Genomic DNA, 25,711 nt, shown 5'->3' on the forward strand with positions numbered 1-25,711 from the left:
AAAGGGCTTGTCCTGCAGAGCTTTATTTGAGGGATCCACACAAACAGCATCCACCTCACTTCCATAGCTTCTTGATAGACATGTTTTTCTCACTATCCTTCTGCATGACCTGCAGAGAGAGAAAACATTCAGTTCCAAAGTGAGTGAACACAGGCCCTATCCCCAATGCTCTAGAGCCACCATCAGCAAAGGCAAAGAAGATGTAGACCTATACCTTGGCTACTGCCATTTCAAAGTCCTCCTGGGTGACGTGGACTCGCCGTTCCCGCAGGGCATACATGCCAGCTTCGGTGCACACACCCTGAGAAGGCAAAGGACGACCGGATGTTGCTGGGCTCTTGAACCCACAGCTTCCTGCCTCTGCCCCCTTCCTTCTCCTTGTGCACCCCAATTACCTTCACTTCAGCCCCTGATGCTCCTGGCATGAGCTCAGCAATTTTTCTTAGGTTGATCCCCCGGGTCAGGTTCATTTTCCGAGAATGGATCTTCAGAATGTCCAGCCGGGCCTAGAGGGTGAGAGGAAAGGACTGAGCCCTGCTGCCAACACCCATAGCCAGAGCCACCCCAGCACTGCCCATACACACCTCCTCGTTAGGGGGTGGGAATTCAATTTTTCTGTCGATGCGTCCGGGGCGAAGCAAAGCTGAGTCCAAGATATCAATCCTGTTAGTAGCCATGATCACCTGAGTGCAGAAGGGGCATGGCATCAGCTAAGCCCCTCCCCAGGCTGCACCTTGGCCAGGGCCAACACGTTACCTTGATGTTTTTGGTCGCCTCAAAGCCATCCAGCTGGTTGAGCAGCTCCAGCATGGTGCGCTGCACCTCACTGTCGCCTCCAGAACCCCCCTCCAGCCGCGAGGAGCCAATGGAGTCGATTTCGTCCATGAAGATGATAGATGGGGCATGTTCCCGGGCCATGACAAACAGCTCCCTCACCATCCTTGCCCCTGCGCAGAGGCCAAGCTGGCATTAAAGAAGCTGCTGAGCTCCTTACCCCCACTTCCGCCCCATACTTCTGTTTGGTTTTCATGTTTCTAGCCACAATTACCTTCCCCAATGAATTTCTGTACCAACTCAGAGCCAGAGACACGGATAAAAGTACAGTCAGTATGATGAGCGACAGCCCGGGCCAATAGTGTCTTGCCAGTGCCAGGGGGTCCATACAGCAGCACTCCCTAGAAAGAAATAGTAGGACTCAGGGCAGAAAGCCAGCCCCGTATGTCATTCAATGAATCTTCACTGAGCATGTACTCTGCACCAGATCCCTAACTAGATGCTTAGAGAGATATAAGGATGAATGTCAAGGTCCCTTCTAGAACATACATTCAAACTGCCTCAGTGACCTGGTAGCACCTCTCCCCCAAGCCCTCTTCAGCAGGGAGGGCCAGCTTGTACCTCCCCAATCCCTGCACTGAGTTTGGCCTAGGACAGATGTAGTTAACAGTATGACACTCCCCTAGAGGCCCTGCTTCTTACCTTGGGCTGTGCAATGCCCAGCGCTTCAAAGAGCTCAGGATGCTTAACAGGCAGCTCAATGACTTCCTTGATCTCCTTGATCTGCTTGTCCAGTCCACCAATCATCTCATAAGTTGAATCTGGCACCTTCTCCACCATCATCAGTGATACCAGTGGGTCTACCTTGTTGGGCAGGATCTTGTGCAGAGTGTAGCTGTCATTTCTCAGAGCCACCCGGCAGTTTGGTGTCACCTAGGGGAGGGGGGAGACTTTCAGGAGGCTGTATGATGAGAACTGACCCTGACCTCCCCCCTCACCTGCTGCACTCACATCATTGATGTCGATGTTCTTGTCCACATCTACAACAAACTTGCCCTCAGGATGCACCTAAAGAAACAGGGCTCATGACCTTTCCTGACAGCCACCAAATCACCAACCTCACTCAGGAAGACCCACAAATCCTAGAATAACGTGAACAATGTGCTCACAAGGCTACACACCAAGGTATGGGAAGGTAGGGATGGCCCCTGGGGTCATGCTGCCTTTACCTTAACCAACACTTTCTTCTTATCCATGGCCCGGACTACTTCCCCTACATAGGAACCCTGTTCCTGCAGCAGCTGCAGCTCCTCCCGTAACAGGCGAACTAGATGGGAAACAGACAAAAGGGTCACCCAGATGGCTTTGGTGTGCTCTCCCCCAACTCAATTCTGTGTTCATGTGAACTAACCACCACTTTGAAGTTTTGAAGGAATAGCCACAAAAAGAAAATAAAAGTTCATGTCTTCTTTAAGGGGGTTACAATGGGGAGCTTGGCAGAGAGATGTGCACGTGAACATCACCTTGGATGAAGAAAACAACAGCACCAATGTGAAGACTCAACTCAGGGAGATCTGAACAGTCAGACCTCAGACTAACTGCCCACATGCACCCTTGCCTCCCCCCCCCCCTCACCTTTTGCATTAAGCTCATTCCTCTGTGCCTGCAGCCTCCGAAGATTTTGGCTTTTATCATTCACAATCAGCTGTGGAAGACAAGACATTTCAAAGGGCAGAAACCAGTAGGATGTTAAGAAACTGGCTGAGACCCTCAGGCTGGTATGAATGCAGTGAGGGGAGAGCACAGGCACCTGCATGTTTCACATTCTCCACTATGATCCTGATGACCCTGGCCTGTCCTTCAGTCCCTTGGAGCCTAGGGCAGCCATCAAAAAAGGCTACTTGTCTAACACTGGTCTAGGAATAACAAACCCCAACGGGGATGTTACAGCAGGCTCATGTGCTCAATTTCTGGTAGGGCGGCATATCAACTTGTTACAGTGGCAAGATCTTTGGGCCAGAAGCCTAAGTTCTAGCCCTCCTGCTGCCACTTAACAGCTAGGTAAAGCTAAGGGAAGCCATTTAAAAAATCTAGCTCTGTAACCAAACTGCAAGTAGGCATAGCATCACTTACTCCCTGCCTCTTTTCAGGACTGTTGTGACGAACAAATGAAATCACACATGAATCCATTTCAAAAATGATAAACCATATACAATACCTGAAAATGTACCTGGAGTACGGAAATCTTCCCTATGGCTTTCCTCCATCCAACTTATATTAATTATCTCCCTTATTCCTATGGTCCCTGCTCCCTCTTTGGGCTAGAGCATTGGCTCACCCAATTCTTTTTCATTCAGTCCCATGGAATCAGCATTGTTTCTGCCTTCCCTTGCACTCTCACAATGCCTGCGCCCCTGTCTGATAAACCTCATCTCCTGAGCCTGTGTCCTCTATCAGGCTTCTTCCAAAAGGAATGGCCTTTTCTATTTGACTCTTGAAGATGTGTGACAAATGATGATCTCTTCCACTGAGCCCCCAATGGAATTTTGTGGATTTGTAGAAATCTGCTCCATCAATCCTTCACCCCTGCTTCTAGCTCCCTCTGGACCTCAGGCGTCCGTCCTCACCTGGAGTTCTTCAATCTTGGACAGATAATATTGGCGCAGTCCACTGCCTGACTTCCCCTCTTCCAGCTCCATCTAAAGACACAGTGTAATTATTAAAAAACAGGCTGAACAACCGAGGCTGCAAGCCACTTCCAACTTGAACTTTGGAGGTTTAAGATTTGGATTCTAATCCCCTACTGCGGTTCTTCAGAGTCCTCCATTTACCTTAACCAAACTAAAAGCAGAGTCAGAATGCCGCCCACCTCCTAAGACTTGCACAAGGATCAATATTCGACATGCACCGGAGAACGCTGTACAGAGTCAGACGCTAAACGGAGGCAAGGTATTACTACCACAGGCTGAGCCAGCAGAAGAATGAGTTTCCTGTATCCTGCGACTCGCGGACGTGCCCATTCCTGCTCCCAAAGCTCCTCTCACTCGGCTTCCACCGTGTCCTCCCCCGCCGCTGTCCCGACCCACCCAGGCGGCGCTGACACAGCAGATCTGGTCCCAAGCGGGGCCCGGTCTGGATTGGCCCACCCACTCCCGACCTACCCGGCCCTCCAGCCCTGGCCGGCGGTCCACCTCGGATCACGCCTTGCTTCGCATCCAGCCCCAGCCCCTGCCCAGCGGCCGCCGCCTCCTCCATACCTGCTCTGGCCCGTCAACCGCCATCTTCCTTCTGTAGCGGACAACGCCGGTATCCCAGCCGCCTCGGCGCGCAGGCGCAGAAGCAGGGACATGGAGCCGGAAGACCGGGACAAAGAAGAGTTCCGGGTCAATGGGCGGGGTGTCGGTAGAAACAATAATAAATAACTGGGATCCTGAAGGAAGTGGGGGGAGAGCTACGCAAAGTCGGGAACTTTGGAAGTGGTTGATGAAGGCACAGAACTCCTAAATGTTGCTTTTAGACACTCGGTTTCAGTATAATTGTTTTATTCTCTTGGTCATTTCCAACTTACAAAACCCGACAACAGGGTGTAAAGATTTTTCTGTGGCCACGCCCCAAATGACGGAAAACTTGGAACCAGGGACGCAGGCTACGCAGGCGGAAGCGGAAGTACGTTTGCTGCTCCCATGTGCCACTCTTTAGAGTGGTGTAAACGCCGCTGATCGGTGGTGAGTTGCAAGGTGTGTGGTTGCTACTGAAAGCGGAATCTAGTGCTCCGGGAAGAGACCTTCCAATTTCTACTTTCTCCCTAGATTGAGTGACACTTCCCCGTTTCACCATGGGCAAGAAGGGCAAAGTTGGGAAAAGCCGGCGGGACAAGTTCTATCACTTGGCGAAGGAGACCGGTGAGTCAGGGTTCGCACCTTTCGCGAGATAGATGAGCGACTTTGTCGGGTTTGTCCCCCTTTCCGAATATTGAGTTTCGCGGAAGGGGTAGCGGGTTGTGAGGCCGCCGAAATCCCTCTGGGAAAGCACTTTGTGGACTTTTGTTATTTTACCGACGCCCTCAGGTTATCGTTCTCGCTCTGCTTTCAAGTTGATTCAGCTGAATCGCCGCTTTCAATTCCTACAGAAGGCCCGAGCCTTGCTGGACCTGTGTGCTGCGCCAGGGGGATGGTGGGTAACAATTAGCACCTGTCGCTCGGGATGGCGGCTTGCTGGGCTCCATCTGCCCTGGGGTGACTCAGAGTTGCATTAGGGAAGAGGGGGATACAGTACACTAGTTTCAAATTCTCTACTCCCAAAAACATACACTGTAGAGAAGAGGTTTGGCACGTGTACATATGCCATGCTCTGGCCACTGCACTTGCCAGGATTCCTCCTAATAATGGGAGTGATAGATCATATTGCCAAGGGAGGTGAAGGGATAATCCTGGGCATTTTAATCTTTGCTCCTCTTTTATAGGCTGCAGGTGGCTGCCAAGTTTATGCCTGTATCCAGTCTTATTGTGGGTGAGTGACAGGTGGCTCTCCCAGGTGTTTTAGGGGTGGCAGTATAAGGTGTTGTGTTTAAATTTCCTTTTTTCACGCCTGAGGCAAATTTTGCGATACTCTGATTTGATTTCTTCCAGGGGTGGACCTGGTTCCAATCAAGCCTCTTCCCAATGTGGTGACACTCCAGGAGGACATCACAACAGAACGCTGTAGGCAGGTGATAGGAATCTCTCTCTTCCTGTTCTCTTTATATGCAAACTACTACTTCTGTGCCTGTTCTAATCATCCAAATCTTCTAAAGGCAAGATTTTTGTTTGCCATGCCTTGAGCAGTGCCTGCATGACATGTCTGTAAGCCAGGGATATGTCGTGTCAACTCTAGCTGTTTATTTGTTCAGGAATGAGGTGCATAGAATTGGAAGAAGTGCATGGATTTCAGTGAAATCCTTTCCAGTGAGCTCACTAGTGAACTGTAAGCTGTCTGAAGACAGATGTGCTATTTTTGTTGATCATTGTATCCCCTGTGCCAGGCACAGTATTAGGCCCTTGATGGGCACTCAGCAAATGCCTGGGTGGACAAATTGCTCAATCGGGGACTCCATTTGAAGGCATACCTGTATTTCTGCTGCTGTAATCCCTTTCCTCCTTTGTAGGCCTTGAGGAAGGAGCTGAAGACCTGGAAAGTTGATGTTGTGCTCAATGATGGGGCCCCCAATGTTGGGGCTAGCTGGGTCCATGATGCTTATTCACAAGGTGCCAGAGGCATGGGATGAGGCTGGAGGTGGGCCTGTCCTGTCGGGCTGCATATGTCATCAGCCAACTCTCTCTTTCCCACAGCCCACTTGACACTGATGGCTCTGCGTTTGGCTTGTGATTTTCTGGCCCGTGGTGGCTGCTTCATCACAAAGGTTTTCCGTTCCCGTGATTATCAGCCCCTGCTGTGGATCTTCCAGCAGCTATTTCGCCAAGTCCAGGCCACCAAGCCCCAAGCGTCTCGCCATGAATCTGCAGAGATCTTTGTAGTCTGCCAGGGTGGGTTGGCATCACTTCCTTCCTTCTCTTGACTTGGCCAACTACCAAAGCACACTTTCTTATATATCCTATCATCTTAGGATTCCTGGCTCCCGACAAGGTTGACAGTAAATTCTTTGACCCCAAATTTGCCTTCAAGGAGGTTGAAGTGCAGGCCAAGACTGTTACTGAGTTGGTAACTAAGAAAAAACCAAAGGTGTGTTTGAGGAGTGTGGCCATCCTCTCAGATCCTGGAACTCTGGGGAGATTGAGCCTGGTGGGTCCTATTGACACCCCAAAAGGGACTGCTCAACCTTTGATTCCCTCTCTAAGGCTGAAGGCTATGCTGAGGGTGACCTCACTCTGTATCATCGTACCTCAGTCACAGACTTCCTCCGAGCTGCCAACCCTGTTGACTTCCTCTCCAAAGCCAGCGAAGTGAGTCCCCAGACTTGAGAAGGGTGTAGGGGAACCCCAGAAACATGGCCTGAAATTACCCCAACTCCTTTTGCTCTTCCCAGATAGCGCTAGATGATGAAGAGTTGGCACAGCATCCAGCTACCACTGAGGACATACGGGTGTGTTGTCAGGATATCAAAGTGCTGGGGCGCAAGGAGCTTAGGTATGTAGTGGGGGTGGTTGTAGGTGCCAGGAACCCCAAAAGCAGGGAAAAGCTTTTGAAGACCATGATGTTGGTCTCTGGGAACAGGATGCTACTTTGCTAGAGGTTTGGGGTGGGGACCTGAGCCCTAGGATTTATGACTCAAATGTGAAACTAGGGTGTGAGCCTAAAATGGGGGGGGGGGCAGGGACACAGGGAGATGGTAAGGTCAGTAATGGTGTTTGTGGGTCAGGTCCTTACTGAATTGGAGAACTAAACTTCGGCGGTACATGGCAAAGAAGTTGAAAGAGCAAGCAAAAGCACTGGACATCAGGTGAGGGGGGAACTAAGTAAAGCAGGGTAGGTGTTGACTGGGGTTGGGAGAAAATAACTGGGAAATAACCAAACTCCTGGGACTGCTTTGTCAGCCTCAGCTCAGGAGAGGAGGAAGAAGGTGATGAAGAGGAATCAACTGGGAATGTGAGGCAGATCTCTGAGGAGGAGGAAGAGGAGGAACAACTGAACCAGACCCTGGCAGAGATGAAGGCCCAGGAGGTGGCAGAATTAAAGAGGTAAGGGTAGCAGGGTAGGAGCTTGGGGAGTGGGAACAGAGGAAGAGAGTGGAGTAATTGGGATCTTTAGGGCTGGGCAGGTGTTTCGATTCTTTGAACTATTCCCTCAGGAAGAAAAAGAAGCTGCTGCGTGAGCAGAGAAAGCAGCGGGAGCGTGTGGAGCTGAAGATGGATCTTCCTGGGGTTTCCATCGCAGATGAAGGGGAGACTGGCATGTTCTCCCTGCGCACCATCTGCGGTCACCAGGTGAGGCGGGGTTGGCACAGACTGACAAGACAGGAGAATCTGTCTGCATATTTGGAAGGGAGCAGGGATTGAATGTCTTTTGTTTAAGTATGCTGCATGATCATCACTAATGGTTGCTGTGTCCACCCACAAATATATACTGTGAGGAGAAACTGGGGGAAAAAAACCCCAAAACCTCCTGTCTCAGAGGCCTGGAAGGAACATAAACCTAATGCGAAGTTAGTAAAATTTGTAAGTTTGATTGATACAGATTTGTTATTACCAGAACTATAATACGAGAATATTATGTTTGTATAATACATAATATGTAAGGATAAAAAATAACAGAACTTATGTCCTAGGGTTAGGGGAAGGAAGAGAAAGATGTGTGTTGCCTGGGCTCCTTTATTCAATGGAAAAAAATTTGTTAATTCTCAGAAGGTGATGAGGTACCTTCTGAGAATAATTTTTAAAAGAAAAACCAGTGTTCCAGGAAATTTTAAGATTTGATGCTGTAGAGGCTATGGGAACTTTTCCATAACCCTATTTCTCCTGCCACTGAAGATGAGACAGCTGAGCAGGACAAGTGATTCAGCCTAGAATGGGGTGTTTTCGATTGCCCCGCCACTTTCCTGTCTGTAAAAGGCCAAGTGTTTGCCACAGTGTACTTCCTAATGTTGCTGAGGGTAAACCAAGATAATGAACATAGGAAAAAAGCAGTATGTTCTTTTAAGTAACGCTGCTCTCTTTCTCTCCCAAACTTTAGTTGTTAGAGGAGGTAACACACGGGGATATGAGTGCTGCAGACATGTTTCTCTCTGATCTGCCAAGAGATGACATCTATGTATCAGATGTTGAGGATGACGACGAGGCATCTCTGGATAGTGACCTGGATCCAGAGGAGCTAGTAGGAGTCAGAGGAACTCAGAGTCTAAAGGACCAAAAGCGGTTAAGGTGGGGCTGGGGTGCCGGAGGTGCTGCCAGATGGATTGGGTAGGGTGAGGGGACGGTTCTCCAGGGCACTAACCCTCCACCCCCTTTCCTCGGGTCTACAGTGTACGATTTGCTGAAGCAGAAGATAATAAAGAGGAGGAGGAAAAAGAAGAGAATCCACTGCTGGTGCCATTGGAGGAAAAGGTGGTCCTGCAGGAAGAACAAGCCAACCTGTGGTTCTCAAAGGTAAGAAGGGACTGGGGACCAAGATAAGACAGGGATTGGCATTCCCTGGAGAAGGATGGCTTAAGATTTCCCCTATCACAGGATGGCTTCAGTGGGATAGAGGATGATGCTGACGAGGCTCTGGAGATCAGTCAGGCCCAGCTGTTGTATGAGAGCCGTCGAAAGGGGCAGTCACTGCCACCACCACCCTCCAGTTTGAAGACTGAGAGAAAACCTTCCCGGTGCCAGGACGAGGCCCCTAAGGAGGCAGAGGCTCCATCAGGGACAGAGGCTGGCACTGGTGGGGAAGACAGTGACGACAGTTCTGACAGTGATAGCAGCAGTGAGGATGAAGAGAGGTGAGTGGTTGTAGCTGATGGGAGAAGAGATGAGGAAGTGGTGATACTAACCTTTTCTCTTAAATTGGAGGTTTCAGCCTTTGCTATAGATTCTGAGAGCTTTAAAAATAAGGATGATTCAGCCCTGGCTGGTGGGGCTCAGTGGATTGAGTGCCAGCCTTTGAACCAAAGGGTTGCTCGTTTGGTTCCCGGTCGGAGCTCGTGCCTAGGTTGTAGGCCAGGTCCCCAATGGGGGACACATGAGAGGCAGCCACAGATGCTGTTTCTCTTCCTTTAACAAACCTGATGATTCTAATTGAAGTGGTCTGCAGTATAGCCTTTGGCAGGGTTTCTGAAAGTTACCTAGGCAGTCTCAAATAGGAGCCAGGGTTGAGGTGAAGTGGGAGTGGGTGAGTGGTGTGGGGAATGGTGGGCATTCACGCACGGTCCTCCTCTCTTCTGCAGCTGGGAACCACGACATGGTAAGAAGCGAAGCCATGGACCTAAGTCAGATGATGATGGATTCGAGATAGTGCCTATTCAGGACCCAGGTGAGGGTGGGTCTGCGCCCAGTGGAATGGGAGGAGACAGTGGAAGAAGTTTCAGGTTGGGAACTGAGTTTGGCTTTTTGTATTCCTCTCTAGTGAAACATCGGATACTAGACCCTGAAGGCCTTGCTTTAGGTGCTATTATTGCCTCCTCCAAAAAGGCCAAGAGAGACCTCATAGATAACTCCTTCAACCGGTAAGGGGGCCAGAAAATCAGATGAGATGAGAAGTGGCCCAGGATGGGGTGGGTAAGTGGTGGTTTCTTCTCTAGAAAGCCTCGAGTGGTCATTAGAACCGTGTTCTCTCCACCTAGGTATGCATTTAATGAGGATGAGGGGGAGCTTCCAGAGTGGTTTGTGCAGGAGGAGAAGCAGCACAGGATACGACAGTTGCCTATTGACAAGAAAGAGGTGGAGCATTACCGGAAACGCTGGCGGGAAATCAATGCACGTCCCATCAAGAAAGTGGCTGAGGCTAAAGCCAGAAAGAAACGGAGGGTACGTGGTGGGTGAGATGAGGGGTGGGTCAGGCAGGAGTGGGTAAGAAGTCACCCTGACTGAGGGCCTCACACAGATGTTGAAGAAGCTGGAGCAAACCAAGAAGAAGGCAGAAGCTGTGGTGAACACGGTGGACATCTCAGAACGAGAGAAAATGGCACAACTTAGAAGGTGATGGAGGGAGGTCACCCACAAAGGTACAAGGGTTTTAAAGAGTGGCAGAAGGAAGCTTCTAACCTGTTTCTTCCATTTATAGTCTCTACAAGAAGGCTGGGCTTGGTAAGGAGAAACGCCATGTCACCTATGTTGTAGCCAAAAAAGGTGTGGGCCGCAAAGTGCGCCGGCCAGCTGGAGTCAGAGGCCATTTCAAGGTAGTGGACTCAAGGATGAAGAAAGACCAAAGAGCACTGCAACGGAAGGAGCAGAAGAGAAAAAACAAGCGGAAGTGAGCAGAGCCTCCAGGGTCTGAAAAGGCAGTGTGAGGACAAAGAGGAGGGATTCTGTGCCCTTTTCTGCAGCTTCCTTGGTACCAGCCCTGCCCTTGCTTGCATTGCAGTCATCTGAAAAAGACTGTGTGAGGTGGAGCACCTATCACTCCATCTCGGTGATGACCCTGAATGGTGAGGACATCCTCTGCCTCAAGTAAGGGCTCCTGTGAAAGCACCGTTGGTGCCGTACCAGACCCCACAACCCTGTGGGGAAGAATGTGGGGGTACTGGATGAAAAATACCTTTATTATTAAATCATAAGGGGACGCTGAGTGCTCGAGTGGCATTCATTCTAGTCTTCCCCCATGTCATCATCCTCTTCATTATCATTTAAATAAAACCGTGATTATAGGTGTGTTTGCCGACAGTTCCTGTTAAATGCTAACCTTACATGCTGCACTGTTCTAAGTCATATTTAACATGTACTAAGTCATTTAAGTAGAAATGACAATCCACAGGTCCCAGTAGTAAAACATTTACTAGAGCAAGCAGAAAGGAATGCACATCTTAAAGAAACCTTCACAAAGTCACAAAATTCGAAGTATGTGTATTTCTTTTATAAACAAGATAGAACAAAAATGATCAAAATCATTTGAGCAAAAGATTTTCTACCATTGTGGCAAGTTAAAAAAAAATACAGTGAAATAGAGGACAGTTAAAAGCTGCTAGGTTTTTGTGTTTAATTTAGCAATACTTCAGACCTGAAGCAATCCTGTTTTCAGGGTCATCATTCCTCCAACAGTGGCTCTAGGTCAGGTAGGCTGCTGCTGCCCATCTCAGGGCTGGATCAGAAACTGGCTGGGGAACCTGAGAGCACTGACTCCCATTTAGGAATCAGGTACCTCCCTTCCCTGCAAATGTCTGGAAGCACCAGCTTTCCAAACATCCCTAATACCTTAAAGGACTGTGTTTGCAGAAGCCAACTCCTAAAGCAACTGCCTGGCCACATAGCTACAAAAAAGGATGTTTGTAAGATGACAGTAAAAAATATACACTACACATAATACAAACCTAGAGTGAGCTTTGTACCCTATAAGGCCCTTTCTTCCCAAGTATCCTCACCTGACCCTCACAAATCCAGAGCCAAAAAGAAGCTTCCCAGCTCTCATTACTAAGGACCAAAGCAGTTTCCCAAGAAAATAATCTGAAAATCCAGAAGGGGTAATGTCTCCAAGCGCCAGCTATCCACTAAGGGCAGAGGGCCCTTACACCTTGGGCCCCAACCCAGCCCTGAGACACCTAGTTACCAAAAATCTTTCTAAAAATAAAATTAAAGGATTTCACACTTCAGCACATACCATCTAACTGTCCCATCTGCTTTTCTTGCGCTTGGGTGGCTCAGGGACAGCAAAACCATCAGCTGTCTTATCTGTCTTGCTGTCCATCTTGTCCGTCTTGCTGTCCACCTTGGGGTCCACCTTGCTTTCACGGTTACAACCTTCTTTCCTGTTTTCACCATTCCGGCCATCACTTGTACCTCGACTCTCCCCATGTCGGCTTCCACCTCCTCCATGCTTGTTCTCCCCATGACGATGGCTATCGGCATGCCGGCTACTGCTTTCTGGGTAGCGGTATCCATCTCCATATCGACCACCATCTCCATGATGTGGGCTATCGCCATGCTTGCCACTGCCACTCTCTCCATGGCTATGACGGCTGCCACCCCGGTTCTCAGTGTATCTCTCTCTTTTCCCATTGCTACCCCCAATCCCTTCTCGGCTGTTACTCCCTGAAGCTGTGTTGTTGACTCCCTGGGCTCCGGCAGTGGGGTACGTCACTGGGGCACTGCTGAGGTTCCCAGTATTGCCAAAGCCTGGGATGCCCTTGGTGGCACCAGCAGCGGGGCTGTCAGAACTGTTAAGGCCCTGCTGGGCTGAATTAGTTGGAACAGAGTTCAAGCTCCCTGCACTTGTCCATCCACTTGCCCCAGCAGCAGAACTTCCAGCCTTCTGGTTGCTTAAGCTGGCAGCAACGAAGTGACTCTTGTACTGTGACTAAAAGAGAATGAAAATAGGTAAGATAGTTTAAGAAACTTGAATATATAAGCCTGGCACTGATCAAGTATACAGAAACTTAGTATCTTAGATAGTATCCATGATATTTTGGCACTTGAGTATACTGATGGCCCCGCAATCCTGTGGTTTCTGTGCTCCTCTATTAGTGAAGAAAGAATACATCTTGGGACCTAACAAAGATACCAGTCTGGAAATGGGTAAAATGTGCAAATTAAGGCCAACTAGCAAACTGGAGAGTAAGTGTAGAAGAAAGGTTCAGAGTTCACAAGAGATACAGAATCAAACTTGTCTTAGCTAAAAAGGCAATCACTGATAGATGACAACAGCCGTGGAGACAGGCCACACGGTGGGCTGCTCAGGCAGGGAGGGGTCAGCGATCCTGCTGCAGCACAACAGTCACAGGCTCTGGGTGTGCCTGAAGCAGATGACCAGTATGAGGGGTTTCTGCAACCTCTGCAGCTGCATCTGTAGGTCAGCTGCAGTTAAGTTTATATTCAAATGAAAAGCAGTAAGAAGGCCCTAAATATGCTAGGCAGCACTGAGGGCCCCTTGAGACTGCCCAAGTTTGGTGTTTTTTTCCAAGACTATTTTTAGAGAAAGGGAAGGGAGGGAGAAAGAAAGGGAGAGAAACACTGATGTGTGACAGAAACATCGAGAGAAACATCAACGAGTTGCCTTTCCCTTGTCCCCAGCTGGGGACCTGGCCTACAACCCAGGCACGACTCTGACTGGGAATGGAATCAGCAACCTTTCAGTTTGTGGGACAATACCCAACCCACTGAACCACATCAGTCAGAGGAAGACTGCCCAAGAGTCACTGCTGAAAGCTCTTAGCGAAATGCTTGTCTCAGACCTGGAAAGCCGCTTTCATTGCCGTCAGCCGATCTCCCATGGCTCCCGTGGAGGGCTTGTAGGCCTCATAGTTGCTCATTACATTGTTGTTGTTCCCTCGATCCTAAAAAATAAGGGCACCCATGAAGATGGATGAAAAGTAGGAAAAGCCCCTCACTACAGACTGGGTCTTAACATACAGAAAGCTAGAGTGGGAATGGGGATGCGGTATTTTTAGAAAGTTACTTCTGTTTTGTGAGAAAAAGGTGCTGAAATGAAGAATCATTTTAAAATGCTATGCTTTTCAATCCAGTACTTCTATTTCTGGGAACTAACCCTAATAAGCAGAAATGAGGTCAGATAATACCCAAAGCTGATTATGTGGTACTACTTATACAGGCAAACATGAACATGTTTATGTAATTATGTAAAAATTATAGCAAAGATGAAAAGGCCACAAGATAGTAGAGCACGTGCATGACTGTTCAGGCTTTGAATCCAGACCCGTAGGGGTCTGTGGGGACCCAGACCTTAGGGACTCGGCTTCAGTGACCAGTGTGGAACCTCGGGTGCCTCAGTTGTACTGTCTGTACTTACTCTCACCGACAGGTTGAGAAGACTGAGGCAACACAGTGCCTGCTTGGAACAGCCTGGGCACAGATAAGTGCTCGAACCGAGCTACTGCTATCATCTACACCATCTGCATCATCATCGACGTAACGTGGGAACAGATTATTTATCAAAGACACTAAATTAACTACACTGCTCCAGAAATGTAGACTTGAGTTAGGAATCAGGAGTAATAGGAAATAGGCAGTTAAGACAACCAGTCAGGGGAAGCTTTTGTTACACGGTTTGTGAGAGAAGCTGTCGCTCGTCTCTCTGATGAAACTGCCCAGTTTAATGCAGTTAAAAGATATTGCTAGAATTTACACAGTGATACTTTGGCGATGTCTTTCCAGCAGCAGCCTCTAGGCCAGTCTTGGTAACAGGCTACTAGGACCCACCTCCAGAGATTCTGGTTCACCAGGTCTGCAGTGGGGCATAAGGGTGCATTTGCAGCTGGTCCAGAATCACAGCTTGAGAACCACTGCTAACCTAGACTGATTTCCTAAGCACACATTTCTTTTCCTAAGTACACATAGGTGCTTCGTCAATAGTCACAACACTAGAAACTAGCATTAAGATGGACTTAAACTAGCAGATTAAACAAAAGCTCCCTTCTAGACAGAATTCTGAACTCACTGCGAGTTTCTCAGATAACAGTCCTAGCATCGCCCAGGACTTGGGACCACCTTATGGACACTACTGTAGTGTGGACTCACCGTGTTTTCTGAGCCCAGGCCAGGCCGCTCCCTGTAGCCCAGGCCTCCTCCACCAATATTCAGCTTCTTGCCTTTCCCTCCTTTGAAACGGGATTTTCGAAACCAGGCATTCTGCATTAAACACAATTCAAGGTGAAGCCAAGGTATGGAGAGGGGTCCAGAGGAAAAGAAAACTAAGTGGGAGAGAACTTTCTGCTTAATCTTTAGCCAATGTATTTATGGCAAGAGAACTGCTTATAAGAACCACAGATTCAATTCTTTGGTTGTTTAATGAACCAGTTTATCAGGAGACTTAGACTCTTATCTAAGGCTTCCTTTACTGCTTCTTCCCCCAGGCCTCCAGGAAGTGAAGTGGTTATTCTGGCCACTTTTAACTTCCTTGAGGAATATACATTTATTTTCTATTCTTCAAAAAATCTATACACACCACTGGACATAAAAATTCAAAGCTTTTACAGAATTAGTGGGTTCAGAAGTAAAGGAAAAAAACCTATGTGAAGTAAGGTTTATTAGAATTCACTCTAGGGGCAGAGGTCCAGGACTGGTAGACACATAAAAAAATAAAATAAAATTTTATTTACCCACAGAACCTAAAAGTTTTCATTGAATTTGGTCACTGCCAGAATACTACGGATCAGATTTATTCACATTCTCTTCAGAATGCAAACATCTCTGGGGGAGGCAAGAACTTTATCTGACAACCGCACAGGACAAAGTTCTTGAAAGGCAGGGCAGGCTCAAGAAAGGTGCTGATGAGAGAAGCCAATCAGTCTCAGAGCACAGGAATCCAGAGGCACAGAATGAGATGAAAAAAATGCCAAAGACAAAACGTACCTTGTTCAAAATTTCAGTTCAGGACTGGCTTTCTACACGCATGAAAGGGAAGGACACATCATTCTGCTCTTAAGCAATCCAGGTCCTTTACCCCCAGGACCTGTAGCACATGCAGCAGCGCGCGACAACTGCATCACAGGTTAACGGTGCTGTGAGCTAGCCTATCTGAAAACACCTGCCATGAAAAGTCTCTGCCATGAAAATGTGTATCTCGAACACATCTGTAATTTGGGGACTGCATGTATTAACACCACTCAAGGCTTACTTTGGTAGAATGCATCACTCAGCTTTGGAATGGTAATCAATGGAGTCCAAATCTGAAATCTGAGTCTACAGGGAAAAGTTAAATGTATCATTTCTTAAGACATCACACATTTTTAGCCTCTAAAAGAGAAGAATGGAGGGAACAGAAGCCATCTTTGAGATCAGACTTACTTACAAGTGCGTTTTGGGGCAAACAGGTAGAAATTTCAGAGGGACAGATTTTTAGAACAAAGGAAGGAATAGCTTTTCAACATAGATGCTGCTTACAGGAGAGGATGAGAAGACAGACCAGATGAATTTTAATGTCCTACAATACAATCAGCACCTCATAAGCGCCATCCTTCCCTACCCTCATGCCCTTTCTTGACATGTTCCTAGGTTATCTGCCTCAGGCTTGTTGAATTTTTTCATTTAGTTTCACAACTTGGAGCAATGTGAAGGGTGGTGCCCAGGCCCTCACCTGCATGGCCAGATCTAGGAGTTCCTTAGAAACATGTTGATTGGCTCCTTCCAAATTCCGGACAAGGTCACCAGCAAAATTGCTGTCCTTGGGGGTCAACAAGGTATAGGCCACGCCCTTCTCACCCGCTCGTCCTGTGCGGCCAATCCTGTGAGTATGGGTATCAATGTCTCGTGCCACATCATAGTTAATGACAGTCTTAATTGAAGGAATGTCCAGACCACGAGCTGAAATTAAAAAACAACACACACACACACACACACACACACACACAAATCCTTTTATTCACTTTTAGGAGTCAAAAACCAAAGTAAACCAGAATGCTAAACCTCTAAAAACTCACATTTATCTTATCTAGGCAAAGTGCATGGTTTGCTGACCTGAGATACAGGTATTAAGTTACCCATCTAGAATGAATGCCATTATTGTAGATTCTATGATGCTGGGCCACCTATCGTAAGGGACACGCATCTTTTGCCATCAATAACCTGCCGTGGCCTCTCTCTTGTGCCAGGAATATATAAAAAAACTTAAAAACAGCATCAAAGGTGCCTGAGGCTAAGAAAGTAACCTCTTTCTGGTTGTGTTCAGTGTGGTCTGAATTGTTGCTCCATGGGGCCTGGCCATCAGGGTGACCTTAACCAGCTTGGCCTAATATTATAAGTCTTATATAGCAAGACTGAGCACCCTGACAGCATGGAAATCTAAGGTTATTGGGGAAACTCATACTCTACCTGCAACATCTGTGGCCACCAGGATGGGGATGTCCTTTTTCTTAAAGTCTGAAATGACCTTGTTTCTTTCACTCTGGTCCATGTCCCCATGAAGCAGCCCAAGATTATGACCCTCCTGTTTAAGGTTATTGGCTAGCTCCTCAGCATTGGCTTTTTTAGTAACAAACAGGAGGACACTCCCCGAAGAAGTAAACTCCACCAAACGCCGGGTAAGCCAGTTCCATTTACTAGGCCCAGAATGGAGAATCTCCACAATCTGTGTCACATCTTCATTTGCCTGAAAAAGAAGAAACAAAATAGAGGATTGTGACCTTTGTGCCACAGGGCACCCGAATAAGGACCAGACATCACATATTCTACCTGTATCTGGAAGAACCCTGAACAATGCTTCTTTCTCCTGGGGTGTTCCTTCAGCAAGTCAAGTGTAGCTCAAAACTTAGGTCCCTTCTCCAATCACTATACTCTCTGCCTCCCCTGAGGAGTACGTACACCAACTAATCTGTTAGCTGCAATACTTTTTTATATGCCTATTCAGATTATTCTTAATAAATTAGGCTGTCATTATGAAACTATTATCTCACCCTTTATTGATTCTCATCAGATCATTTTTGATGCCATGACTGCTTATAAAATAAATAGAATTTTATTCTGAGTATAAAGGTGGCTTAATAAAACTGCTTCATACATACTCTGTCAGGACAGACATGATTGGCTACGGACTGCACCCTCTCCCTAACTGTTCCTAGTACAGTCCATACACAGAAGGCACACAAAAATGAGAATTGACAGTAAATTCACAACTATCAACAACCACCGAACCTAAAAAACAAGAACAAACTAAGCAAAAAACTAGAACAGGAACAGAATAACAGACATGGAGGTCACAAGAAGGGTTTATCAGTGGCGAGGGGCAAGGGGAGAATAGGGGAAGATATATGGAATAAAAGCATAAATGGTAGGAACAAAATAGACAGGGGGAGGTTAAGAATAGTATAGGAAATGGAGAAGCCAAAGAACATATATGTATGACCCATGGACATGAACTAAGGAGGGGGGAATATTAGAGGGATGGGGGGCGCAGGGCGGAGGGGGATAAAGGGGAGGGAAAAAATGGGACAACTGGAATACCATAATCAATAAAATTACACTCTGTGTAGGTAAGGAAAAAACCCTTAACTTATTTTCACCAAGCCTTTCAAGTCCCCCCATGCTATGCTGCGCAGACCTCCTCCCACCATCATTTCAAATGTTAGTTGCATCCTGACTGGTCACCTTCTAGGTAAAGCTTGCTTCCCTCCCCGCAATAAGTTTTTAAACTTATTATGGAGGGAGGTGAAGAAGGGTATGGAGGACAAATGATGATGGACTGAGACTTGACTTGGGATGGTAAACACACAATACAATGGACACATGATATGTAGTAGAACTGGGCACCTAAAACCTGTATAGTTTTGTTAACCAGTGTGACCCCAATAAATCAGTTACAAAAATTATTATGGAAGAATTTTAAACATTAAAAACAAAAAATGAAATTAACATAATCAACTCCCATGTGTCCATCACCAAGTTTCAACAGTCATTCACCAATCAACGCTTACCAATCTTTTTCAACAATTATTTACCAACCAACACTTCTCAATCTCTTTCACCTACCCTCCTTCTTGTGATTTTTAAAGCAAGTTTGAAACATGCTGCCTCATCCATAAATACGTTAACATTTTTTCCTCGGTAGTGAGAAATTAGTTCCATGTCTCTGCAATATGAGAAATAACCATTCGGCCCTGCTTAGGGTTACCTCTCCGATGTCTCCCTGCACCACTCGAATAGGGTCAATCAGGATGTCTCTGGCCAGTTTTTCAATCTTTTTCCGAAAAGTTGCACTGAATAAGAGAGCTAGAAGGTAAAGCAGATTTTGTTGAACAAACAGTAGGACTTCTTTTTTGAACAACCATTACAGTTCCTACAAAATATATTTTTTATATATTGTTTCAAAAAATAAACCTACCTGAACTTTAGTTTAAAAAAATGATTCACTAAGAAAAAAAGACTTGTTCCTATTCTGTTTTTATACTTTTCGGTTAAGACAGGGGTTGCTGTCAGCATGGTTCAGGAAAAGGCTCTTGACTTCAAATCAGTGGAACTGCACTGTGCATCACCTCTACCTACCAATAAAACTATAAATCAGGGCTAGTCACTCAGTTCTCAGCCCTAGTTCTTATCTATAAAACTGAGTGACTTACACCTGCTGACCTCTAAGATCCTGTGTAGCTAAGATAAACTCTCATTAACTCATTCTTTATCGTTCTCATCACACCATTTTTAATGCCAAGACTGATTATAAAATAAATAGAAGTTCATTCTGAGTACAAATGTAGCTTAAAAAAACGCTTCATACATACTCTGTCTGTCAGGACGGACATGACTGGCTATGGATCGCACCTGGTACTCTGGAAGAAGTAGAACAATAAAATTAATGTTGTAACTCTGTAACACAGTCTGGGATACCTGGAAAAGTCATTTTAGTATAAGTCTTTATATAAGAGGTTATAAGAATTAAGAAAATTTTGAAGCTCCTAGACCTATCATTCAGAGTAAAATTCCGCAACATCTGTCCTCCACCCTGCTGGGTCAGGCCCGGTGGTATCCCAATCAATACAGATAATTCAAATTTTCACACAGCTAAGCGAAGGAGGACAGGAATGTGAAGGGCCTTGAATGATACCACCTCCACCTACCTGAGAACACAGACTTTGACCTCCACAACCAAAGGCATATGAAAAAGCATGGAGAAAATATTCCCCCTTTTACAAAGACACTTTTGAATATCCTCAATTTAATTAATACCTAAGACTTTTCCTGAGAAACAGAGTTAATGCTTTAGCCCTATCCATTCTAACTCTACCCAGGAGTATTTTTAGCTTTTCTCATGCAGACAAAACCTCTGCTAAGTCCAGACACAGAAAAAACTAGTATCGTAAGGTGGGGGACAGAAGAAACTGGTATTCAAAGCATACCAAATCCCATGTCAAACATTCGATCTGCTTCATCAAACACAAGGTAAGAGACTCTTTGAAGATTGGTAGCTTTCTTCTTTACATGATCAATCAGTCGGCCCTAGAAGATCCAGAGAATGAACAGTAAGTGTAATTAAAGGCATTTACAAAACCTTTCTAGAGCTGTGCTCCTGGTAAAAGTATTAATATTAATACTCCAGTCTTAGACTGTAAGACCCTAGTCAGACGGCCTTGGACTTCATGCACTACAAAGCCTAAAAGAACAGAAAATTTGAGAACTGTTAGATTCTTCCTTTACATTGTGATTTAAATTGTGGAGAAATAGCCAGAACTACTTTTGTGAGGCATGCTGAAATGACCTAATTTAAAACCTTACTGGTGAGCTTTAGTTTAGACTACACTCTTCTAGGCAGTTTAACCATACTCTGAATGGTTCTGAATTGATTCTCAATGCTCTCCAGTGACCTCAAATCCATTTTCTTTCTTTCTTTCTTTTTTTTAAAGATTTTATTTATTTTTAGAGAGAGAGGAAGGGAGGAAGAAAGAGAGGGACAGAAACATCGACCAGCTGCTTCTCATACCCGCTCCGCCCAGGGGCTAAACCTGCAACCCAGGCATGTGCCCTAACAGTTTGCTTTGCAGGACAAGGCCCAGTCAACTGAGCCACAAAGGTCAGTGCCTGCATCTTCTAGGAGAGCGTAAGAAAAACTATTTGAAAGAGAGAGAAATTTGTAGCTATTAACATACAGTTCAGAGAATCTTGCGAGACTGCTATTTTAGTCGACTAATCAAAATTAAACCAACCAGAGTATTCTCAACCCCTGCTCTACCACATTTTAGGGAAAATTCCCTCCAATAATTATTTTTCCACACCAAGAGAGGCTGAGAAGCCATTTAGACCCAAGACATACTTACTGGGGTACACACAACGATCTCTGCCCCTTCCTGAAGGGCCTTGGCTTGCTCCCACATGCTCCCTCCACCGTACACGGCCACTGATCGGAGATTATATGCTTTCCCAAACCGCTTACATTCCGCATGGATCTACAAAGTTGTTGACACAATGATATATTAACAAACTTTGACACCAACAAAAACCTCTGTCACAACCAAAACCCGAGTGCTAAAAGACATGCAGAATGCAATGTCACAGAGAAGAAAAAGCTAAAAAATACTTTAAATTCCGTTTTATCCATAAAGTAAGTGAATAGATTATCATGTCTCAACAGACTATCTGAAATCTTATTATTCACTCTTCTCTTCCCTTCCTGTCCCTGTCATTGCCCTTCTACCAAGCAAAATAATTTATCCAGGAGGAATACACAGGGAGCGCACAATACAAACAATTCCTGTACCGTCTTTTTTCTCTTAAAACAGTAGTATTTTAAGGAAAAGTGTGTATTTAGTTACATAAAAAACACGTAACAATATTTTCCAAAAGTTTCCTGGTAGCACAATATGAATGTACTCAATACTACCGAACTGTACACTTAAAAATGGTTAAAACAGGAAATTTTATGTGTGTTTCACTACAATTAAAAAAGTTCACTTGACTGGTTAGTCCTTTGCTAGTTCACATATAAAAGGAGGCATTCCACACAAGGCACATACCTGCTGGCAAAGCTCCCTAGTGGGACACACAATCACTGCAATTGGTCCATCACCTGGTTCCAGTTCCTTCTGGTCCATTATATGAATCAGCATGGGCCAGATAAAGGCTGCAGTTTTTCCACTGCCTGTTTTGGCGATACCAATCATGTCTCTTCCACTTAATGCCACAGGCACACCCTGGAGAAATAATAAAGTATATCTACTCTCAACCTTCTATTTTAAAGGTGTCCTGAAGGAAATCCTGGGGAAGGAGTAAATGCCTATTAATGACTCTTATTTCTACTGCAACAGAATATCCTGGGCTAGGCATACTGGCGATAAAATAACAACACCTGGCATTCCCCTCAACTTCTTGATCTGTAAGAAACATCATCATTGCGTTCATGCAGATCAACCACCATTTAGAAATATGAATGACTTCATTTTGCTTAAAATATAGATATAAAAAATTGTAATGTATAAGTAGATTGCTAAAATTTAAAAATCTTGTCCCCTTAACAAGGTATAGACTACCTTACCCATATCCAGAAAAATTCTCATTTTCTGTGTAGGAATGATTAAATCTCATAAATAAATGTGAAACAGAAGCTATTACTTTCATTCACAAAGAACTCCTAGTCACTGAGAGTGCTAAATCTGTACACACAGAAGTATTTTCTATTTAGTTTAGGCCTAAGGAACTATTTCTTTCAGATCGTATTTTCAAGACATCAGATACAAAACACTTACCAGGCTCTTTAGCAACTTTTTAGAGTAGTAAATAATTTACTTTGCTCTTTAATTTTCGAGGTTGCAAAAATACTCATTTGTATCTCCCCGCATCCCCTCATTTAAAGCAAAAGTTGAACACTAGGCCAGAGACGGAATATATGAACCCGTTCTGTCCATGTCAATAAAGCACTAACTCGTGTTTTATTGATTTGACTTGTTTGTAAAATAAATATAGCCACTGACTATCATTCTACTTCATTTTTCTTTCATAATGTTCTACTTACCTGGCACTGTATTGGAGTGGGCTGTGTGTATTCAGATTTCCGAATCTGGTGCATAAGTTGTTCATCAAACCCAAAATGAGCAAAACTACTTCCTGGTCTAGGAGGTGCGGCACCAGAGACCTGGAGAAAAAGACAACTTCCAGGAATGACTTGTACTTCAAAATCAACAGCACTGGAAGTTCAAAGGTATTTGCCATTATCTAGCATTCAGCTTGAGTTTAAAGTGAAAATATAAGTCTATAGCCAAAAGCACAGGCTGTTTGAAAAGGTAAAAAATGACAGATCTAAAACCTCATATAAAAAATTCCATAAAAATATTCCTGAGATAACTGTCATATAATAAAACAATTAAGTGCCTAGACATCTCTTCAATCAAAATTAACTTTCTATAAGAAATTAAAAAAAACATATTGTTCAATGAATTGGAAAAAGTCATTACCATATTTTTCTGACTATACAATGTACTCCCCCCACTCCAAATTTGGAAGGAATCATGGTTGTTAATGCTGCTGTTGTGTTCTGTTTACATTTACATTGGTGAAATATTATGTTATTTATGTTATTAAATATTTTACCACATTCTTTGCTTCAAAATTTTTTTTCCCTATTTTCCTCCTCTAAAACCTACGTGTGTCTTATGGTCCAAAAAATACTGGTAATTTTTAAACCATTTTGCATCACTATTAGTCAGATGGTAGAAAAAATAAAATTTACTCTTAAAATAAGAGTGCAAATGAGCTCTAAATATGACATGTCTATACCCACTGGCTACAAAAACATCTACAAAGATATTTTCTACCACTTCCATCGTTAGTCCTGTCTGAAGAGCTAATGTCCCACTTAGTGATGGTCCAGCCACTGTTAAGCATTGTTCAAACTGTACTCAGGTGAACAATGAGGCTTATAACCTCCACATTGATTCCAACATCAGTAACCTTTCAATGCTTCCTCTAGTGATGCTATTTCTAATCAGGATTTCACTTAAAAGGCATTTTTATGCTGGAGGGAACACATCTGGGAAACATACACACACCTCTGAGAAAACAGAAGTTCAAACATCACATAGCAACTGGTACGGAAGGCATAGGCCAGAAAGCTGCCTATACCAGAGCAGCTATCACTGTAGTATCTATGTGTATTTCACTTAGTATCTAGTAGTGCCCTGAATAATGTGGTCAATGTAGAACCTAAACTTTCTGAGTGGACTATTTAAAAAATTACTGTGAAATAAGTGCATGGGTGTTTTTTTAAAAGGCGTTAATTTCTTCTAATTAAAAAAGAAGTGCTGTATGTAATTTGAGAAGTGTATCTCAACTTTGAAGTATTCTTGACTGTACATATTGTTCATACCTACTAATCTTGTCTCCTCTTCCTGAACATGGGGACTCCTACCCTTCATCTCTAGCCCACCCAACAGTTCTCAGCACTGTACTCACCAGAGAAATACTTGCTGACTAATTTTAAGATCTCAACGATATACTCTACTACACAACATAGAGTTAACCAATTTGGCATTCGTGTTGTGACATATGAAAGAAAAAACAACACTATCCTAAAATAGCTAGAAGACTAATAATACAATAAAAGCAAGACACATAAGCCCAAGGGATATATTATTACTCTACCAAAGACAGTTCAGAAACCATTAGAAAAGAAACTCAACGTTATTTTAGTTTGGGTGAGAATACTACTAACCCTAAATATTACTATTTAACTTAAAAGAGTATCTGGGGGGCACGGCAGTGGAAGGAAGCAGTGAAGGTGGAAGAAGGTATGGGGGGTATAAATGGTGATGAAAAAAATAAAATTAAAAATGCACTTAAAAAACATCTGGCATAATGATTGACTTACCCGAAGATTGAGCTTATGCCGGAGATCTATCAGCTGCTGTGGGGTGAGGTTGGTTATCTCTTCATGCTCATTGTAAAAATTTTTTTCAAATGGTGGATAGTCAATCTGCAGGTCCAATTATTCAAAGTTAGTCTAGAATTCAAGAGTCAATCCTGTGAGTTTGATTTTAATGCAAAATAACCTTTTACAAATATTACATACGTAAAGCCATAACCAACTAGAGAAAAGGAATTTACTTACTCATGACACACACCCCCAACCTACAGCCAGTACCTTCCCCAAATCCCATTTTCAACATAAACACCAACCTGCATTCTAAAGAGATTCTTAAGAACACACTCCAGATCTGAACAATCTTAATGCAGACTAAAGAATCTCTCTCTACAATGCCAAAGGCCTCAGATTTTAAAGAAGTATTTTAAAGGAAACAATCCACCCTATAATATTGAAATATTTTGGAGAAAGCTGTTCACTTAGTTCTAGGCATTTAAAAACATTTCCAGCATTTCCTCTGGGGAGAGATCTGTGTTCAGAGATTTTTTGGGGGGGCTGCAGTGGTGGGGGGGACATGTGGAACTGTTTACATAACTTTTGAAAAAAGGACTGACCAAGCATTTCCAATTTCAAAGAGGGAAGAAATAATTTCTGCTATTTTTCAGTTTCCTGTACTAAGAATACAAAACAGAAGCAAACCATCACATACGAATTTGGCTGCATGATTTTCTTTTTGACAGCATGGTATGTCTATAATAAACTTTTTTTAAAAGAAGAATGTAAGCCTTTCCTAGTTGGTCAAAATTTTCATAATTCTGGATATAACCTAAAATTAATTTAACAGGCAAGAAATTTTTGTTATGCACCCCACAATGCTATACATAACAGGGTTTTCTTTGGTTGTCTTCTCTTTATCAGGATGGACAATCAGTGAGGGCAAGAATTTTGTCTTTGTTCATAAATTTTACATATATAAATACGTAAATTACACACACACACATACACACACACAAAAAACAGGTGGAGAGCCAGCAGCCACTGTCGGGGGAGGGAACAAACAAACAAACAAACAAACAAACAA

At 44.6% G+C, this 25,711-nt stretch overlaps 3 protein-coding genes across 6 annotated transcripts in view; 1 reads left to right on the forward strand and 2 right to left on the reverse strand.

Moving 5' to 3' along the window:
* Positions 1–5: 5 nt before the first annotated feature.
* Positions 6–4,118, reverse strand: PSMC5 (proteasome 26S subunit, ATPase 5). The gene is made up of 12 exons (XM_045835961.1): positions 4,032–4,118; positions 3,402–3,473; positions 2,410–2,479; positions 2,004–2,101; positions 1,786–1,842; positions 1,477–1,707; positions 1,049–1,175; positions 757–947; positions 585–683; positions 396–506; positions 215–301; positions 6–109 (listed from the first exon to the last, which is right to left on the reverse strand). The coding sequence occupies exons 1-12, from the start codon at positions 4,053–4,055 to the stop codon at positions 56–58; spliced, it is 1,221 nt and encodes a 406-aa protein (XP_045691917.1). The 5' UTR covers positions 4,056–4,118; the 3' UTR covers positions 6–55.
* A 76-nt stretch (positions 4,119–4,194) lies between these two features.
* FTSJ3 (FtsJ RNA 2'-O-methyltransferase 3) lies at positions 4,195–11,053 on the forward strand. 2 transcript variants are annotated; one of them, XM_045835958.1, is made up of 21 exons: positions 4,195–4,511; positions 4,584–4,676; positions 4,842–4,947; positions 5,237–5,283; positions 5,403–5,482; positions 5,918–6,017; positions 6,102–6,296; positions 6,377–6,492; positions 6,609–6,713; positions 6,797–6,897; positions 7,130–7,210; positions 7,305–7,448; positions 7,559–7,694; positions 8,440–8,627; positions 8,729–8,852; positions 8,934–9,190; positions 9,635–9,720; positions 9,814–9,913; positions 10,031–10,214; positions 10,291–10,385; positions 10,471–11,053. In XM_045835958.1, exons 2-21 carry the CDS (start codon positions 4,610–4,612, stop codon positions 10,661–10,663), a joined length of 2,505 nt encoding a protein of 834 aa, XP_045691914.1. In that variant the 5' UTR covers positions 4,195–4,511; positions 4,584–4,609; the 3' UTR covers positions 10,664–11,053. The 2 variants fall into 2 exon arrangements, with proteins under 2 accessions (XP_045691914.1, XP_045691913.1); XM_045835957.1 differs by having other exon boundaries at positions 4,195–4,499.
* A 108-nt stretch (positions 11,054–11,161) lies between these two features.
* Positions 11,162–25,711, reverse strand: part of DDX42 (DEAD-box helicase 42) — a 30,334-nt gene continuing 15,784 nt past the window's right edge. For all 3 annotated transcript variants that reach the window (XM_045835729.1, XM_045835728.1, XM_045835730.1), the window contains 12 exons: positions 24,637–24,741; positions 22,786–22,905; positions 21,791–21,967; positions 21,095–21,223; positions 20,180–20,279; positions 19,565–19,612; positions 18,961–19,058; positions 17,166–17,442; positions 16,432–16,658; positions 14,874–14,984; positions 13,571–13,672; positions 11,162–12,696 (listed from right to left, as the gene is read on the reverse strand). In XM_045835729.1, coding sequence (XP_045691685.1) covers positions 12,004–12,696; positions 13,571–13,672; positions 14,874–14,984; positions 16,432–16,658; positions 17,166–17,442; positions 18,961–19,058; positions 19,565–19,612; positions 20,180–20,279; positions 21,095–21,223; positions 21,791–21,967; positions 22,786–22,905; positions 24,637–24,741 — 2,187 coding nt within the window. In that variant the 3' untranslated portion in view covers positions 11,162–12,003. The remainder of the gene's footprint in view (positions 12,697–13,570; positions 13,673–14,873; positions 14,985–16,431; positions 16,659–17,165; positions 17,443–18,960; positions 19,059–19,564; positions 19,613–20,179; positions 20,280–21,094; positions 21,224–21,790; positions 21,968–22,785; positions 22,906–24,636; positions 24,742–25,711) is intronic.

This window comes from Phyllostomus hastatus, unplaced genomic scaffold (assembly GCF_019186645.2).
Source record: "Phyllostomus hastatus isolate PE091 unplaced genomic scaffold, TTU_PhHast_1.1 phas_contig_210, whole genome shotgun sequence".
In the NCBI taxonomy this organism is placed as follows: domain Eukaryota; kingdom Metazoa; phylum Chordata; class Mammalia; order Chiroptera; family Phyllostomidae; genus Phyllostomus; species Phyllostomus hastatus.

Bases quoted from the DNA above. Each gene is read 5' to 3' on its own strand.
- PSMC5 (XM_045835961.1), bottom strand. From the start codon at position 4,055: ATGGCGGTTGACGGGCCAGAGCAG. The intron at 1,843-2,003 runs GTAAAGGCAGCA...CTGTTTCTTTAG, and splicing joins AGAAGAAAGTGTTGGTTAAG to GTGCATCCTGAGGGCAAGTT. The intron at 684-756 runs GTAACGTGTTGG...TTCTGCACTCAG, and splicing joins AGGCGACCAAAAACATCAAG to GTGATCATGGCTACTAACAG.
- FTSJ3 (XM_045835958.1), top strand. From the start codon at position 4,610: ATGGGCAAGAAGGGCAAAGTTGGGAAAAGCCGGCGGGACAAGTTCTAT. The intron at 7,449-7,558 runs GTAAGGGTAGCA...CTATTCCCTCAG, and splicing joins GAGGTGGCAGAATTAAAGAG to GAAGAAAAAGAAGCTGCTGC. The intron at 8,853-8,933 runs GTAAGAAGGGAC...CCCCTATCACAG, and splicing joins CCAACCTGTGGTTCTCAAAG to GATGGCTTCAGTGGGATAGA.